The following is an 18,919-nucleotide window of genomic DNA, read 5'->3' on the forward strand; positions in this document are numbered from 1 at the left end:
ATAATATTCCATTGTATATATATACCACATCTTCTTTATCCATTCATCTGTCGCTGGACATCTTGGCTCTTTCCACAGTTTAGCTATTGTGGACATTGCTGCTATAAACATCGGGGTGCACGTACCCTTTCGGATCCCTACTTTTGTATCTTTGGTTTTCCTCACTTTCTTGTGATTAAATTTAACATGGTGATTCTCCCCCCTTTCTCTTCTTTCTTTTGGTTATGTTTTTTGAAGTATAGTTTACAAAAGTAAAAATTCACCTTTTTAATTCTACAGATTGATGAATTTTACAGGTGCATGGAATCATGAACCACAGCCACAATCAAAATATAGAACATCCTTCATCCTAGAAAGTTCCCCTGTGGCCTCTTGCAGTTCATTTCATCCCCTTATTCCCCGTTCCTGTAACCACTGGTGTGATTTCTGTCTCCATAGTTTTGTCTTTTCTAAAATGTCAGCTATTCGAAGTCCTGCAGCCTGTAGCTTTTTATGTTTGGCTTCTTTAACTTAGTAAATGCTTTTGAGGCTCATCCATGTAGTTTGTTCTTTATTACTGAGTAGTATTCCATTTATCTGTACCATCATTTGTTTATCCATTTATCATTCAGTGGACAGTTAGGTTGTTTCCAGTTTTACATTATCACAAGTAAAGCTGCTAGAATATTTACATTTTGCCTGTGGATATTCCAGTTTTGTAGACATATGTTTTTGTTTCTCTTGGGTAAATATTTAGGACTCAGATAGCTGGGTCACATGAAATGTGTATGGAAAACAGATTGGCAGTTTCTTATAAAATGTATATGCCTTTTGTGTATTCCTACCAATGATGTATGTGATTTCGAGTTTTTCTCCATCATCACTAGTGCTTGGTGTTGTCAGGCTGCTTTGATTTTTGGCTATTCTGGTCAGTGTTTAGTAGTATCTCATTATGGTTTTAATTTGCATTTTCCTAATGACTAATGATGTCATGTGCTTATTTGGTATCCTTATAGCTTCTTTGATGCAGTGTCTGTTCAAATCTTAAGAACCACAGGAGGTTTGAGCTGAAAAGATTTAGAGATTATCTGGTGTGGGTTCTTATTTTGCTAGAAGCAAAATTAAGCTCAGAGAGAAGGATTGACTTGTCTAAGATAGCTTAATTAGTTTATGGATAAATAAATATAAAACTCAGTTGTATGGGGAAAAAGCAATTGAACTTTTTTCTTTTCATAATTTGAAAATAGAATTAATATATTTTCATAATTTAAAAATAGAACTAATAGAAAAATAGAATTAATGTATTAACATATAAAATATGGTAATATATTTTATTATCTGAGCTTTGGAAAAATTTATAAAATAATATTGGCATAAAAATATTGGTCATAATTTAAAAGAAAGAAAAACTTCATTCAGTTTCTTAGAGTTATAAAAGGAAAAGGTTCTGCCATTGGTTGAATATGTCAGCTTACTATAGAAATTTCCTTTATGTTACTGCAATGAAGTTTTTGTTCATGGATGAGAAATAGGGAACTTACAGGAAATATAGTCAGTCTATAGATATATGGTTGTTTTTCTTCTTTTGCCTATGATAGAAATTATAAACCATGTAATTGTTTTTATTTTTCCACCCAGTTAATTGGAAATAATTAAACATTATTTTTGAGTTCATTTTTTTAAGGTTCCTCATTTTAAGTTCCTTGTTCTTTTTCTTATGTTGCATTACTGATGTATCTTTAATAAACATGCTCTGTTTGTTTGTTCTCTCTTCAATGAATGTCAGTTAAAGAGAAATTGACCGCGGATCCAGACAGTGAAATAGCTACAACCAGCCTAAGGGTTTCTCTACTATGTCCAGTAAGTGTTAACTAATACTTGCTTTCCAGAAGATTCAGCATACATTTTTCTCCTTTTATGAAGTATTTCCAGTATTTGCAAAATGATGTTTACTTTTGAAATATGCCCACCTTTGTCACAGTTTCTGAAAAGTAGAAAGACATTATTATTTAGTCATAGGATTTGGAATCTAACCAAAATTTTAAGTCTGTAAAAATTTTCTACTCTTAGTAAACTGTGTTTAAATATTGCTTGTGATTAATGATTCTCTCTCAGACTCAAGTGTAAAGTCTTCAAATAAGGAATGGGCATTATCTTGGTATATTTATTAAAATTGTATTTTAAAAAATAGTATCATTTTGAATAGAAATCTAGCCACGATTTACCCATACATTCAGTTTAACCATTTTGCCAACAATGACTACATTGTAAGACTCCACCAATGAAAAACTGTTCTATTTATCCTGAATAACTGAATTGGTTATGCATATAAAAATAACCTAGAAATATTTTTAAACCAGAAAATGAGGTCAAAATCAATCATTTGTACAAAATGGATATAAGGTCCAAAACATACCAGATGATTAAACTTGTAGTGAAAAAGTTTCCCCCCAAAACGTGTTAAGATCTGTTTCTTAACCAGTTTGATGTTAGATCCACCAATTGTAGGAGTGGTAATTGAATGTGGCTTTCATACAGAAATATGTGAAAAACTAGGAGTAAATTACTTTGACATTTTAATTACCTTTTGTTCTATAATTAATCAAATTAATCATATCTAAATTGGGGAGAAAGTATGAAGAATAAGAGGACACAGCTGTTTCCTGATTTGCCTGGATTGTTGAAAGCTTTTAATATTGAAATCCTACTAATCTAAGATGAAGATGAAGTTATTGTATTCTTAAACAAATAATTTAAACAGAAACTAAATTTTATTTGTCCTACATCTTAGCCTTTTGTAATTTATAAAATCGCAAACACAGATGAAAAAGTCATTAGCTCACGAATTAGTTTATAATACTGTATTTGATGTAGCTCTTAAAAAACTTTTTTGTTTAGCGCCTGGGTGGCTCAGATGGTTAAGCGTCTGCCTTTGGCTCAGGTCATGATCCTGGGGTCCTGGGATCAAGTCCCACATCTGGCTCCTAGCTCAGCAGGAAGCCTGCTTCTCCCCTCCCCCTCCCACTCCCCCTCCTTGTGCTCCCTCTCTCGCTGTCTCTCTCTCTGTCAAATAAATAAATAAAATCTTTAAAAAAAAAAACAAAACTTTTTTGTTTTATAATACTGCTAAGGGAACCCCTGTTCATTATTAGGCTTTTGTAAAATTATAGAAATACAGTGGAGTTAATAAAACCCCCAAATCCTATCACTTTGTATATATCCTTCTATCTTTTTATTCCTTACAATAAATCTTTTTCTTAGGGAAAATATTTTGATTCCAGTCTTTTTAATGTTGTTATTAAAATTCTTTCCCAAATATATGATGCAATCATTGACAGAACTGAAAGGAGAAATAGGAAGCAAAATAATAGTAGAAGACTTGATACCCCACTTTCAGTTATGAATAGAATAACCAGACAGAAAGTCACTAAAGAAGCAGAAGACTTAAACACTATAGACCAATTGGACCTTTCAATATATATAATACCCCATCCAACAACAGCAGATTACACATTCTTCTCAAGTGCACATGGAACATTCTTCAGTATAGACCATGTGTTAGACCACAAAACAAGCCTTAACAAGTTTAAGTCATACAAAGTATCTTCTTTGACCACAGTGGGATGAAACTAGAAATTAACAGCAGAAGGAAAACAGGAAAGTCCACAAATCGGTGGAAATTAAACAACACACTCTTATAAACAGCCAAAGAAGTTGTCACAGGGAATTTAGAAAATATCTGGAGACAAATGAAAATACAATACTCCAAAACTTACGGGATGCAGCAAAAGCAGTAGGAAGAGGGATGTTTATAGCTGTTAATACTTACATTAAAAAAGAAGTAAGATCTCAAATCAACTATCTTAACATTATGCCTCAAGATGCTAGAAAAACAAACTAAACCCAAAGTCAGCAGAAGGAAGGAAATAACAAAGATTAACACAGAGATAAACGAAACAGAGAATAGAAAAACAATAGAAAAAAAAAAAAAACGAGACCAAGTTTCATTGGTTTTGGTTTTTCAAAAAGATCAACAAGATTGACAAACCCTTAGCTAGACTAAGAAAAAAAGAGGGGGGACTTCAATAGCCAAAATTAGAAATGAAAGAGAAGGGGCGCCTGGGTGGCTCAGATGGTTAAGCGTCTGCCTTCGGCTCAGGTCATGGTCCCAGGGTCCTGGGATCGAGTCCCGCATCAGGCTCCCTGCTCTTTGGGAGCCTGCTTCTCCCTCTGCTTCTCTCTCTCTCTGTCTCTCAAGAATAAATAAATAAAATCTTTAAAAAAAAAAAAAAGAAATGAAAGAAGATAACTACAACTGATGAACTGATACAACAGAAATAAAAAGGATTATAAGATACTACTATGAACAATTATGTGTCAACAAACTGGATAACTTAAAAGAAATAAATTCCTAGAAACATAACAACCTACCAAGACTGGATCATGAAGAAATAAGAAATCTGAACAAACCTATATCTAGTGAGGAAATTGAAGCACCAATCAAAAATCTCCCAACAAAGAAAAACCCAGCACCCCATGGCTTCACCAGAGCATCCTCCATAATGTTTAAATAAAGTACATTTAACACCAAGTCATTTTCAAACTCTTCCAGAGAATTGAAGAGCAGGGAATATGCTCATACTCATTCTCTGAAGCTAGTATTACCCTGATCCCTAGACTAGACAAAACCAAACCACTAAAAAAAAAAAAATCACACCGTGACCAAGTGGGATTTGTAGCTGGAATGTAAAGATGGTTCTGCATACAAAAAGTCAATCAATGTGGGGCGGCTGGGTGACTCACTTGGTTAAGCATCTGCCTTGGGCTCAGGTCATGATCTCCAGGTCCTGGGGTCGAGCCCCACATCAAGCTCCCTGCTCAGCAGGTGGTCTGTTTCTCCCTCTCCCTGTGTCCCTTCCTACTGTTCACACACACTCTCTCTCTCTCAAATAAATAAAATGTTTTTTAAAAAAATCAATGTAATATACCACATTAACAAAATGAAGGACAAAAACCACATGAGTATCTCAGTGGATTCAGAAAAAGCATTTTGCAAAGTTCAGTACTCTTTCATCATAAAAACACTCAACTAATAGGAATAGAAAGAAGCTTCTGCAACATAATAAAAGCCATATATAAAAAGCCGACAGCAAACATGATACTCTACAAGATAAGAATGCCCACCCTCATCACTGCTATTCAACACAGTACCAGAAATTCTGGCCAGAGCAATTACACAAGAAAAAGAAATAAGACATACAAATTGGAAAGGAAGTAAAATGATCTCTGTTCATAGATGTCATGATCTTTTATGTAGAAAACCCTAAAGATTCCACAAAAAAACAAAATAGTGTTACAGGATACAAAATCAAGATACAAATTTAGTTGTGTTTTTAAACACTAACAGTAAACAGTCCAGAATGGAAATTAAGAAAACAGTCCTATTTACAATAGCATCAAAAAGAATAAATTACTCAGGAATAACCTTAGCCAAGGAAACAAAAGATTTGCACACTGAAAACTATAAAATACTGCTGAAAGCAATTAAAGACATAAATAAATGGGAAGATATCCCAGGTTCATGGATTGGGAGGCTGATTATTGTTAAAGTATCTATACTACCCGAAGTGATTTACAGATTCAGTGTAATCCCTGTCAAAATCCCAGTGGCATTTTTTTGCAGAAATAGAAAAAAAAGTCCTACTAAAATTCCTGTAGAATTTCAAAAGACTCCATAGAGCCAAAAACAGTATTTTAAAGAGTACAAGTTTGAGCCCTCACATTCCCTGATACCAGAATATACCACACAGCAACTGTAATTAAGATAGTGTGGTAAGGACATGAAGATAGATAATGTAGACTAATGGAACAGAAGAGAGAACCTAGAAATAAACTCTTGCATTTATGTGCCAAGTTGACCTTTCAACAAGAGTTCCAAGACTACACAAGGAGAAAAGACAGTCTCTTCAACAAAGGGCGTTGAGAAAACTGGATATTCACATGCAAAGTAAGGAAGTTGGGCCCATTCTTTATACCACATGCAAAAAAGAACTCAAAATGAATTAAAGACCTAAAACATAAGACCTTAAACTTTTAAACTCCTAGAAGAAAATGTAGGGGGATAGCTTCATTGAATTTTACAATGATTTCTTGGACATAACTCCAAAAGCATAGGCAACAAAAGCAAAAATAGACAAAGGGACTACACCAAACTTAAAAACTTCTGCATGTCAAAAAAAGAAAAAAATGAGAGTGAAAAGACAACCTATGGCATGGGAGCAGATCATGTATCTGATAAGGGATTAACAATATAAGAAACTTCTCCAACTCAACAACAACAGTAATAACCTGATTAAAAAATGGGCAAAGGACTTGAATAGACATTTTTCCAAAGAAGATTCACAAGTGGCCAACAAACATGGAAGGATGTTCTACATCACTAATCACTAAGGAAATGCAAATAAAGCCACATGGGTTATCACTTCATACCCGTCAGGATGGCCACTATCAAAAGAACAAAAGATACCAAGTGTTGGTGAGGATGCAGAGACACTGGAACCCTTATGCCCTTTTGGTGGGAATATAAAATGCTGCAGCCATTGTGGAAAACAGTGTGCACATTTCTCCAAAAAAGTAAAAATAGGTTTACCATATGATTCAGCAATTCCTCTTCTGGGTATATATCCAAAAGAATTCAAAGCAGGATCTCAAAGAGAAAATTTGCACAGCCATGTTCATTACAACATTCACAATAGCCAAGAGGTAGAAATAACCCAAATGTGTATTGGGCGATGAACGGATAAAGAAAATGTGGTTAAATACATACAGTGGAATACGATGAGCCATTTAAAAAGAAAACCCTGTCATATGCCACAACATGGATGAACCTCTAAATCATTCTGATGAGCAAATAAGCCAGTCACAAAAACATAAACACTATGATTCCACTCATAAGAAGTGTCTAAAGCAGGGACGCTTGAGTGGCTCAGTCAGTTAAGCTTCTGCCTTCAGCTCAGGTCATGATCCCAGGGTCCTGGAATCGAGTCCCACGTCGGGCTCCCTGCTCAGCGGGGAGCCTGCTTCTCCCTCTTCCTCTGCTGCTTCCCCTGCTTGTGCTCTCTTTCTGATAAATAAACAAATTAAAAAAAAAAAGTGTCTGAAGGAGTCAAAATCATAGAAACAGAAAATAAAAGGTGGTTACCAAGGACTGAGGGGAGGAGGAATTAGTGTTAGTGGGTATCAGGTTTCAGTGTTACAAGATGAAAAAGCTTGAGAAATCTCTTACACAATAATGTGAATATACTTAACACTACTGAATTGCATGCTTAAAAATGGTTAAGGTGGTAAATTTAATGTTACATGTTTTTTACCGCAATAAACAATATAGGCCGCAGAGTCATGGGGTGGGTTCTTAAGTAACCAGATGAATTTTTTTTTTTTTTTGAATTTTTTTTTTTTTTAAGATTTTATTTGTTTGTTTTTGCGCGCGCGTGAGAGAGAGAAAGCACGAGCGTGTGAGAGCAGGAGCAGCAGGGAGGGGCAGAGGGAGAAGCAGACTCCCCGCTGAGCAGGGAGCCTGATGCAGGACTCCATCCCAGGACCCTGGGATCAAGACCTGAGCTGAAGGCAGATGCTTAACCCACTGAGCCACCCAGGCACCCACCAGATAAATTTTGTAACAGATTATGGTGTAAAGGAAGCTGGCATTTTTTTTTAACATTTAGGAAAATAGCTCACAGACCAAGTAAGTGGAAGGTAGGAAGAAGACAAAGATTAAAAAAAAAAAAAAAAAGATAACCTACTTATTCTACCCTCCTTCCCCGCCAAGCCCCTATTTGTGTATTTTCCTCCCCCTTGATTTCTTGCCATCCCATTCCATTATAAAATACCAGTTCAGAGACTATGAGAAATTTAGAAAAGTACAGAAGCTTCATTTTCCATAATCACTGGAAGAAGTCTTGTTTTTCTTCAATCTCCTTTAAAAAAAATGTTTACAGTTCTAATATATGTGATGTTTATATCATTAGATGAAGCATTTATTCATATAGATAAGCACTGTAACATAAATCTTGACGTTTTTACTTCTAGAACTAGTTTTGAATTTTATAGTTCAGGTGATCTTTATCTTAGAAAATGTTAATCATTTTTTGCCTCTCACACTTCTTAATTTAGTGGGCCATCTTTAATGTTTCTTACCATATCTCCCGTTTCCTCCCTTTTTAGTTGCAGCAGCTTTAGCAGTTCATTTTAAATTGACATCTGCTTTTAAAATTCAGATTATAGAAAAACTCTCTCTCTCTCTATATATATAATCCATAATTATAATACTTTTATAGATTTCTATTTGGCTAAAGGGAAAATCCCTTTACAATTATTCTGGAACATCAAGGCAATATATTTTAGGTATTTTTTTATTCTAAAAAGTAAAACTTGGTAATGACAACTCATCTATATATCAAATTTATAGAATAATAATAGAGATTTGTTCCCTTTGAAATATGTAAATATGACGTCTGACTGTGCATTTGGATTGCCTTTGTTTTGATATACACAGCTCAAAATAAATGAGTTTCTGTTGTTTGTGTGCCATTTAGCTAAAGGCAATGAAAATAATTAGAAATGTTTCTGCTCTTTGGGAATTTTTTAGTTCCGATTTATTAAAAATACAGCTGGAAGAGGGGCGCCTGGGTGGCTCAGTTGGTTGAGTGTCCAACTCTTGGTTTCGGGTCAGGTCATGATCTCAGGGTTGTGAGATCGAGCCCCACATCCCTGCATTCTCCCTGTATCTGGCTCCCCACTCAGTAGGGAGTCTGCTTGAGATTCTCCGCCCCCCCACCCCCACCCGCTTGTGCACTCTCTTTCTCTAACATAAATAAATCTTAAAAAACAAAACAAAAAACAGCTGGGAGAATGTTTGAGAACCTACTTTGTGAGATATTTATTCCCCAGACCTATGAATTTCAATACAAATGACTTGGAATTGGTAGAAGAAAAAAAAATAAATTCCTCGGAAATTCATTTATGAAATATTGATGATGGTAATGAAGAAGTTGTGAAATTATTCTTGATATCACTATTCCTTTCTTCTTACAAGGAAAAAAATACATATTGACTTTTTAGGGTCCTTTTGATATATAAGCTAGTTTAACATACCTAGGTAGTGTATTTTCTCCTGCAGCATCCTCAGTTACTAAATAGTACTATTATATGTTATAGTAAGGGTAGTGTCATTGGAAGACTTGTTTGGGGGCTGATTTCAGAGTGTTTTGCAAATGATGTAAATATCCACATGCCCTATAAAGGAAAGGGAGGAATTTAGGATTATAAGATGAAGATGTTTAAAACTCTGCTTTTCTCCTTGTCAGGAGAAATCAGTGTCCATTTATAGATAAGTGTTTAGGATTTAGAGATTTTTTTTTTAAGATTTTATTTATTTATTTGAGAGAGAGAGAGTGAGAGAGAGCATGAGAGGGGAGAGGGTCAGAGGGAGAACCAGACTCCCCACTGAGCAGGGAGCCCGATGTGGGACTCGATCCTGGGACTCCAGGATCACGACCTGAGCTGAAGGCAGTTGTTTAACCAACTGAGCCACCCAGGTGCCCTAGAGATTGTTTTTAAAATCAGAAATATGAGGAGTATTATCACATAACACTTAGTGATTCTTTGAAGCAAAGCATTTCTGTGACAGCTAATAAACAGCGCATTTGGAAGTGAACTTTTCCTTTTCTGTACCCATTTATAAATGTCTTTCCTGCATCCTTCACGTAGCAGTGGTCCTTAAAGACTCTGGGTAAATTTGTCAGTGTGGCTGATCATACGGGCTTGAGAGTAGCTCTCTCACCAAAAAGATGAGCTGACAAGTGGGGATTAGAGGGAGGAAAGTCTGTGAGATGATTGTTTAGAGAATAACTGCTTTTCAGAGTGTAAGTTCTATGGCCTATAGCTTGGATTCTGAAACCAGCTTTATGTTTTACCTTCTTATGCACTGTCTTCATAAACTATCCAAAGTGGCCTACTAATTCTGCAATATGTGGACTTTATCTACAATTACTGTATTTGTCTAGGATTTTCCAGTCTGCAGTTTCTCTATTAAGTATTTAAGCATTAGGAAAAATACCTGCTCAGTAGCAATTTGTACTTCACAGGTAAGTTAAGGTCTGCTTTAAGATATAAAAATTTAATTTAGCACCACCAAGCAGTTCATTATTTGGAAAATGTTTCTGGACTAATGCAACATGTTTTGGCTAATAATAAATATATGATTCTTCTGTTATAAGAACTAGTTTGTTCTTTTTTTTTTTTTTAATTTTATTTATTTGACAGAGAGAGAGGGAACACAAGCGGGGGGAGCGGGAGAGGGAGAAGCAGGCCCCCCACGGAGCAGGGAGCCCAATGCGGGGCTCGATCCCAGGACCCTGGGATCATGACCTGGGCCGAAGGCAGACGCTTAACGACTGAGCCACCCAGGCGCCCCTGTTCTTTTTTTGCCTTTTCATCAGGAGCTTGTATACATCAAATCATAAAAATTGAGTAATAGAAGAGTAAAGGGGAGTAAAGAGTTGTTTAATCTTAACGTGAGCATAGAATGGAAGAAGGACTGAGCTGATATGGGTGTGTCTCCCATTAGCTTACCAAGTGATTTGAGCAGATAATGTTTCTGTACTTTAATTATAATGGGTGACATATATTGAGCACTTACTATATGTCAGGCATATAACATAATTTAACATAATGTAACACATAACATAATTTAACATAACACAACATAACATAATTTAAATCCCACAGTCTTATGATGTAGATGGTATTTTTATCCCTGTTTTACAAAGCTGAGGCTCAGGGACACTACGTGAGATCAGGATTCCCACTGTAAGTAGTGGGGCCAGGATTCAAATCTAGGTAGTCTAACTCCAGAATTCATACTCCGGCCTGCCTCGTAAAGTACTGCATGCGGCCCCCACACTCTCCATGAGTGGTCCCTCCTAGAGCTGCTCAGTGAAGCACAGCCAAAGCCTTATCAGTCCAAACACATGACCGTCTTCCTGCTGTGTAGCACATACATTTCCAAGTGCCAGGGATAAGGGATTGAGTTTGATGTATTTCTAGTAGGAGGAGACACATACATAAACAAGTAGTCCATAATCATGCACAGGGTGGAGTTGGGCGCACACAGAGAAGGGAGCTGTCCGTTTGCTCTGTGTCTCTCCAGCCTGTACTTCTAACACTGTAAGTTGGCACTACTCCCTTCTCATAAGCTTACAGCACAGCCTGGGTCCTGTTTTGTTCTTCATCACTACATCCTGTTGAAGTAAGGAGGAAACAGTGTTACTTTGGAGATAGAAAAAGAGGCCCAGAAAGGTTAAGTGCCTTTCCTAGAGGCACAGTAAATCATTGGTACCAGAACAATTATTTAGGGCTACAAATGACAGTTAATTTCCTTGGTAGACTTCCTAGGAAATTGCACATTTCCCTGAAATTCTTCTAAGCCAAAATCCTTTTCCTCTTTCTTTCCTCATTTAACTCATATCCTTTTCAAGCCTTTATGTTTTTCAAGCTTGCAAGTATGTGGGAAATCTTTTCCTGGATAGCAAACAGTGTGGTTATTGAAAATAGATAACTTCTCTACTGGTTGGCCATTGTTGCCTCCAGGGGGGCCCCACAGTGGTCACCCAGCTGCACTCTGTGAGGTGGCCTCCAGGGAAGGAGCTGTGATGTGACAGCTCTCAGTGCAGCTTCCGTGCCCTGAGCCCAAGCTAGCAGCTCAGGGACCGGATGAACTAGGTTTCGTTTTTCACAGGACAGACTCAACCTCAGCTTAAGCAGCATTTGCAAGGTGAGAAGAGAAAAGTCTCATAACATGGTGGAGATGCTAGAGGTCTAGGGATGTTTGCCGAATTGTCTGTGATAGTGCGCAGTAAGGGAGGAAAAACAGAGTGCACACACTTGACTTCCTTCTCAGAGCTGCCATTTGGCAACTCTGCCAAACATCCTGGGGAATGCCTGCCCTTCGTTCTGTTTTCACATGTGAACTACCCTTATTCAGAGATCAGGTTGGATGACTTTATATCTGTATCCTGCAGTGTTTAATAAGACATTCTTTTTCCATTTCCCAAATCCCTAGTAAAGTGGTTCTTAACTTTTTTGGATCAGAGACTACTCTGAGAATTTGGTGGGGCGTCTGGGTGGCTCAGTCAGTTAAGCATCTGCCTTTGGCTCAGGCCGTGATCCTGGGGTCCCGGGATTGAGCCCTGCGTTGGACTCCCTGCTGAGCAGGGAGTCTGCTTCCCCCTCTCCCTTTGCCCCTCCCCCACTCGCTCTCAAGTGAATAAATTTAAAAAATCTTTAAAAAAAAAAAATTCGGTGAAAGTGCTCTCTCTGGGGAAATGTACAAACTTGCAAAATTTTACATATAATTTTAAGGAGTTCGTGGTTCTTTCCCCCAAAAGCTGATCTATGAGCTTGGGGGCGGGGGAATAACCCTTGCTATAGACTTTCCATAGTCACTATGTTTAATATCTAAAGAAATACTATAATTTTTTAAACATGTAGGTTTCATAGAAAATGTGTTTAATCTTCTTCCATATTGATGAAAAGTAAATATAATATGCTTTAAGTCAGAATACATACACATTGTGTTTCAGGAGATTTTTATCAAAACTTAAATTGAATAACAGTTGCCTAATATTTACTTTTGTCTCCGTCTTTTAAAGCTTGGTAAAATGCGGCTGACAATTCCATGCCGGGCCCTGACATGTTCTCATCTGCAGTGTTTTGATGCAACTCTTTATATTCAGATGAATGAGAAAAAACCAACCTGGGTTTGTCCTGTCTGTGATAAGAAGGCTCCGTATGAACACCTTATTATTGATGGGTATGTCAAAGTGTTTCCTTATACCTTGGAATGACCATCTCTTATTTGGATTTGTTATCTGTCAGGTTTAGGATGAAAATTCTATAGGTAGTGTTTTCTGAGTAATATATTTTTAGGATTTTCCTGATTCTAGAAATCAGTAGTTTTCAAAATAAGTAAGTAATATTGTGAGCATTTTTCCTTTTTACGTTGACATCCTTCTGTGTGGGCAGTGCATGCTTTACCATCTGTTTCTCCTGACTTTTACTATTTGAAGTACCACGGGTTCTAAGTAAGGTATGCTTACACCTATTCCTCACATGAATCCATCTACCCCTAGCCATGCAGACCATATCAGAGAAAGAGTGAAAGCATTGTGAAACTCTGGTTACTTAAGCTCACCCAAATTGGGCTTTTTAGTGGAAGTTAACCTGTTTTTGCAGATTTTTCTCATGCTTCAGTCATGGTTCATCAAACCTATTCCCCACCATAAGGGCTGCTAAAAGTGATCAGCATGCTGAATAGCAGCTTTCTTGGTTTCTCTGTTTCCTCTGAAATACTTGTCTTTGTCTTTCTTGTCCCCTACAGCATCACAACAATCAGGGTTTTTTGTTTGTTTGTTTTTTTAAACACTCCTGTGTTTTATCTGTCCTTCCAGACATCTTGGAGTGTTTCTTTAAATGTACCCCTATCCTCTAGCCTCCTTCCTTGTCCTTTTTGCCACTGAACAAAGATAAATTGTGGAAAGAAGGATCTTCTTGATAGTTCCTGTACTCGCCAGCAAAACACTTAAGGCAACTTATCTACAGCATTTGATAAAACTCAGGAGTCTGAAGATGTACCATTAGAAAGGGGATATATTTAATAATACAGTGTCACCTGGAGCTTGAAAGATGGCAGACCAATCATGGGAAAAAAGTAAATGTGTCACTTAAATGTTTTATGTTTAATTGTTCAGAAATGACAGTGATCACTAATAAATCTAAATTAAATAATATTTTGCCAACGCTGTATATTATATAGCTTTAGATCCCCTCCTCCGTCAATTGGGATCTTTCTTTATTTTAAAAGCCATACACACACACACACACACACACACACACACGTATCTATACACACATTTAAAGAAAAAATTGGAAAACAGGAATTAATAAAAGAGCTTTGTGGTGTATTTTCTGATTTTTGTTTTTACAGAATTGTGATTGTACAGTATTAATATTTTTTATCCTTTGGTTTCATTTCAGAATTTGACACTTTTACACATTGTTTTTGCAAATCTCACTTCTTAATATCTGCATGATATTTTTCAAGGAGGTGTAACATTCAGTACATATTTTTGTATGTATTGCTTCAGTAAGATATGCTTATTGTAGATAGTTTGGACGATGCACAAGAATATAAAGGAGAAAAAGAAATACTCATGATGTCCCCACGCAGAAATAACTGCTGTTTTATGTACCATTCACGCACAGAATTGTATTTTCTTGGCCTCTTTTCACTTTCTGTGAATATTTTCCCATATTATTAAAAATATTTGAAAATCTCATTTTTCATGGATATATAAGGTACCTTGTATAAGGTACCATAATCTAAGTAATATTTCCCTAAAATAGGCCTCGATTTTGAGAACAAATGTAACTTGTCTGTTCTCCTTTCTTCTTTCTCGTTTATACTTATGCAAAACATAGGCGGTCTGAATGTTTTTTGAACAGCAATGCTTCTAGTCTGCTTTCATTTAGAATGTGATATTCAGAGGACCACGTGTTTTTTGTAGCTTGTTCATGGAGATCCTAAAGTACTGTACAGACTGTGATGAGATACAGTTTAAGGAGGATGGCTCTTGGGCACCTATGAGATCAAAAAAGGAAGTACAGGAAGTCTCTGCCTCTTACAATGGAGTTGATGGTGAGTGCTGGTTTCCAGAAGGGTGGGGCGGTCTCCCTGCTGTTGCATAGCCCTGCTTTTCAGTATTAAAACATAACATATTTCTGGGGGCGCCTGGCTGGCTCAGTCAGCAGAGCATGTGACTCTTGATCTTGGGTTCGTGAGTTTGAGCCTCACGTTGGGTGCAGAGATTACTAAAAAAAAAATAAACTTTTAAAAAAGTATACATTTCTGAAAAATTCAGCAGTTTATGGGTAGCTCAGTAACTCTTATTAAATTATTGATTAAATGTTCAGAAGTAGTAGAGAACTCTTTAAATTCACTTTGCCAGCTTTTAAATTTTTGGGATACAAGATTAAAAGCAACGTAATCTAATAAGTCATTTGTAAGGTCATGCTTTTGAAATGGTATCCTTTTAAATGTTTAAGAGATTTGGTAAAGATTAGTGAATGTTTCTTCATTTATGTTATTTTTCTGGTTTTTAGTATGTTTTTGCTGGAAGGAAGCTATGACTTTTAAAAAATGTTACCATGCATTTCTTAAGTATCCCAGGTACATATGTAATATATAGTCTTTACCCTCAAACTGCTTTTATTCTGAAGTAGACATACATTTTGATTGTTTGCCCTAATTCAGAATTGTCTTTCAAAAAAAAAAAACAAAACAAAAAAACCCCTTTAACAACCAATAATAATTAGTAGCTTTAAGCTTAGGGGACCAGAGCTACTACTCTTTGACCCCAGCAGTATTGTAAGTCTAAACTGTAATTGATAAACTAATCCATAAGGCACACTGAGGAAGAAAAGAGAGGTGTCATAGGTCTTTTTTGCCTTGTGTTTTGATCATTCCCACACAGGATGTTTGAGCTCCACATTGGAGCATCAGGTGGCTTCTCACCACCAGTCCTCAAATAAAAATAAGAAAGTAGAGGTGATTGATTTAACCATAGACAGTTCATCTGATGAAGAGGAAGAAGAGCCGTCTGCCAAGAGGACCTGTCCTTCCCTATCTCCCACATCACCACTAAATAATAAAGGGTAAGTACTGAGACCTTGAAAAGTCACTGTGAAAGTTAATTTTGCAAATACAATTTAAAAGATCTGCCAAATAAAATGATTATGCATGATTGTAAAACTTAACTTAGTAATCAAAGAATAGGTTGGATTTTCCCTAAGTGTGTGATATTCTTGAGGGGCTGGGATAATGCATTAAAGGAGTCCCTTGGGTACAGTATTTATCATACCAAAAGATACTCTAGTACAGTGATCTTAAACCTTGGTGTACAGCAGAATCACCCAGAGGGCTCATTAAAACACACATTGCTCCCCTATTCCCCCATGTCTGATTCAGGAGTAGGGACTGAGAAAATTCGTATCTCTGATCAGTTCTTAGGTGATCTTACTGCTACTCGTAGGATCTAAAACATTTACTCAAACTGGAAATGTATGCTGTAAGATTAATCCTGAGTTGAGTCTTTCAAGTAGAAAACAGGTAGACCAGAGGAATGCTTTAAACCTGCCTCGGAGGGCACCTGGGTGGCTCAGTCGGTTAAGCGACTGCCTTCGGCTCGGGTCATGATCTCAGGGTCCTGGGATCGAGTCCCACATCGGGCTCCCTGCTTAGCAGGGAGCCTGCTTCTCCCTCTCCCTCTGCCTGCCACTCCCCCTGCTTGTGCTCTCTCTCTCTCTCTCTGACAAATAAATAAATGAAATCTTAAAAAAAAAAAAAACCTGCTTCAGTGTGTGTGAGGTTGGCAGTGAAAGAAGTCGGAGCCTGAAGTTGCAGGGCACAATGCCTTCTGTTTTGCTAGCTCATTTCCCATATTTCCCATTAGTCTCCTATCAGTAATAATGTACCTTGGTTATGCTTCAGTTCAGTTTAGCAAACACTGTTATCTGCTTTAGGTAAAACACCCTGTGCCTAACATGGATGATAATAAAATGAGTAAGTACAGTCCTAACCTTAAAGGTTTAACATTTTGTGGAGGATGGTAAAACAAGTAGCCAGCTCTAGCTGTACTCTTAAATAGACTCAGCCTCATGAGACATATCGGGGATTCTCAACAAAAAGCTTCATGTTTTGCTGAGGCACAGTTGTAGCACACTAAAGGTAAATCTAGAAATAGGTGTGCCCCTTTTTAGGTGTGTATCAGGAGAATGATGTAGCCCTTTGGAACTGAATAGGAGCTATTCAAAAAATCTCCTGCCTGAAGAAAGAATGTTAAGTGAGAGAAGGAAGGTCCACAGAAGGCATTGTTGCAAGATTTCAAGGTTCAAGAGGGAAAGTTAACACCAGACCAAGAGCAAGCATTTCCATGCTTGGAGTGAAATAATTTTCAGGTTTGAGACTGATGAGATAAAAGATCTTCTGTTTGAGAATATTTGTAATTACTGGAAAGGTGCAACAGTAAAAGCATAATAGTGATAAATGTATCTCACTTGTTAAAAACTTTGACTGTTTCAGGAATCTTCATAATACAATCAGACCTGTTACATGGGTTGGTATTTTCACTCTAGAGTAGCTTAGCAAACATCAGACACCAATAAAGACATTAATAGCAGTATTATTCTAAAAAAGAATGAATTATCTTAAACACTAATTTCTACTTTAAATCCTATTTTATGAAGATTTACCTCTGATGAAAGCCTGCCTTGATGTCTGCTGCCCAACAAGCCTGACCTTGTTACTACACCAACTTATTTTATAAATCTGAGTGGGAGAAAAAGAAAAGTCAAATGGCCAAAAGTTGGTGTAGTTAAAACAGATACCGATATAATCTTGATTCCGAGATATTTTATGTATCAAACCATATTATGACCAAATACACATTATCACATTATTTCTTTAAATACCATAATTGCAACATTAAAAGATATTTCATAAATCTCTGGGTGTGTAAATACTTTGTGGAATAAAAGCACCATTATGTGTAAGTTAGTTCTACTCTTTAGAATATTTATAGTAGTCACATATATATATGTGAACTGTGCGGTAATTTTGCTCTCTTGACTATACATTTTTCCTTAAGAGAAACTTTTGAGTGTTTAAAAATCTAATATTTCAATTCTTTGGATATTTGCTGTTTTTCCAAAAATAGTTGTGTTTTTTATGTTTAGAAAATGACATTAGATGCATTAACTACTTCCTGAGATTCCCAGTGACCAAGTAAACCCAGATACAGTATTTACAAATGTCAGACCTTTCTCTGTTTTTGGATAAAAACAAGCAGCCTGAAAGTTTATGGCATTTTTAGAAGAATAACGCCATATTCAACACTAGTGGCCATTTTACAATAATGACTATCCAATAAATAAAAACCTGAACCCTAAGCATATTGTATTTGTTATTGTGCAGTGTAAAGGTGGAAATGCATTTTCAGAATATTATCACAAAATTGAAAGGAAAGCTGCCAGCCAGGAATTAGAGACAAACATTAGTAAATGTAAAGCATTTTGCTATCTTCAGCTGCCAGGTGTTTAGCATTCATCCAGAAGTTTCCTTTCCTGTTTGGTATACCAAGATGTTTTCAAAGGCTAGCATTTCATCTGCTTTCTTCTCTCTTGTAATCCCTTAGGCATTGTCAGAGGAGACAGCTAATGGAAAATGGTACTTTTTATGGATGTAAGAGGTTTAATTAATTAAGTTTCCATTAGACAAAACATTTTTATGAGGCAGATGAGAGTGTATTTTATGCTTCATATTCCATTCATGAAACTGTGGTAGATGATCATAAGTAGAACTCTATTCCTAGAAATCCAGCCTTGGCCTCTTTTGAAATATTCTGATCTTGCATTGCACCATTGAAATTGCATCTCCACACCCAAGTACTTTATATGAAGTTTTACAAGCAAAAAACAGCCTCTTTATACCTTCTTTTCTCTTTATTTTCCAAAACTTACATGCCTGTTAGCCTCTTTATGGTTGGGATAGGACATGACCCTTATGTTTGCACTCAGTTCTTCCTTTTCTTTTTCATCTCTTTCTCACACCTTTTTGCTTTTTACTTAATTTTTTTGTTAAAAAAAAAAATTTAGGGACGCCTGAGTAGCACAGTCAGTTAAGCATCCGACTCTTGGTTTAGCTTAGGTCATGATGTTGGAATCATGAGATCGAGCCTCCATCGGGCTCCACGGTCAGCATGGAGTCTGCTTGGGATTCTCTCTCCCTCTGCCCCTCCCCCATGCTCATTCGCTCATGCACTCTCTC

General features: G+C 36.7%; 1 protein-coding gene across 3 annotated transcripts in view; it reads left to right on the top strand.

Moving 5' to 3' along the window:
- PIAS1 (protein inhibitor of activated STAT 1) overlaps positions 1 to 18,919 on the top strand; it is a 120,437-nt gene that overhangs the window by 93,858 nt on the left and 7,660 nt on the right. For 2 of the 3 annotated variants that reach the window (XM_006749435.3, XM_031020613.2), the window contains exons 8-11: positions 1,766 to 1,839; positions 12,690 to 12,850; positions 14,604 to 14,734; positions 15,570 to 15,750. In XM_006749435.3, the coding sequence (XP_006749498.1) occupies positions 1,766 to 1,839; positions 12,690 to 12,850; positions 14,604 to 14,734; positions 15,570 to 15,750 (547 nt within the window). The remainder of the gene's footprint in view (positions 1 to 1,765; positions 1,840 to 12,689; positions 12,851 to 14,603; positions 14,735 to 15,569; positions 15,751 to 18,919) is intronic. The other variant, XM_031020614.2, reaches the window with a different exon arrangement.

The sequence above is a fragment of the Leptonychotes weddellii genome, chromosome 9, assembly GCF_054177405.1.
Source record: "Leptonychotes weddellii isolate Sample4059 chromosome 9, ASM5417740v2, whole genome shotgun sequence".
NCBI lineage: Eukaryota > Metazoa > Chordata > Mammalia > Carnivora > Phocidae > Leptonychotes > Leptonychotes weddellii.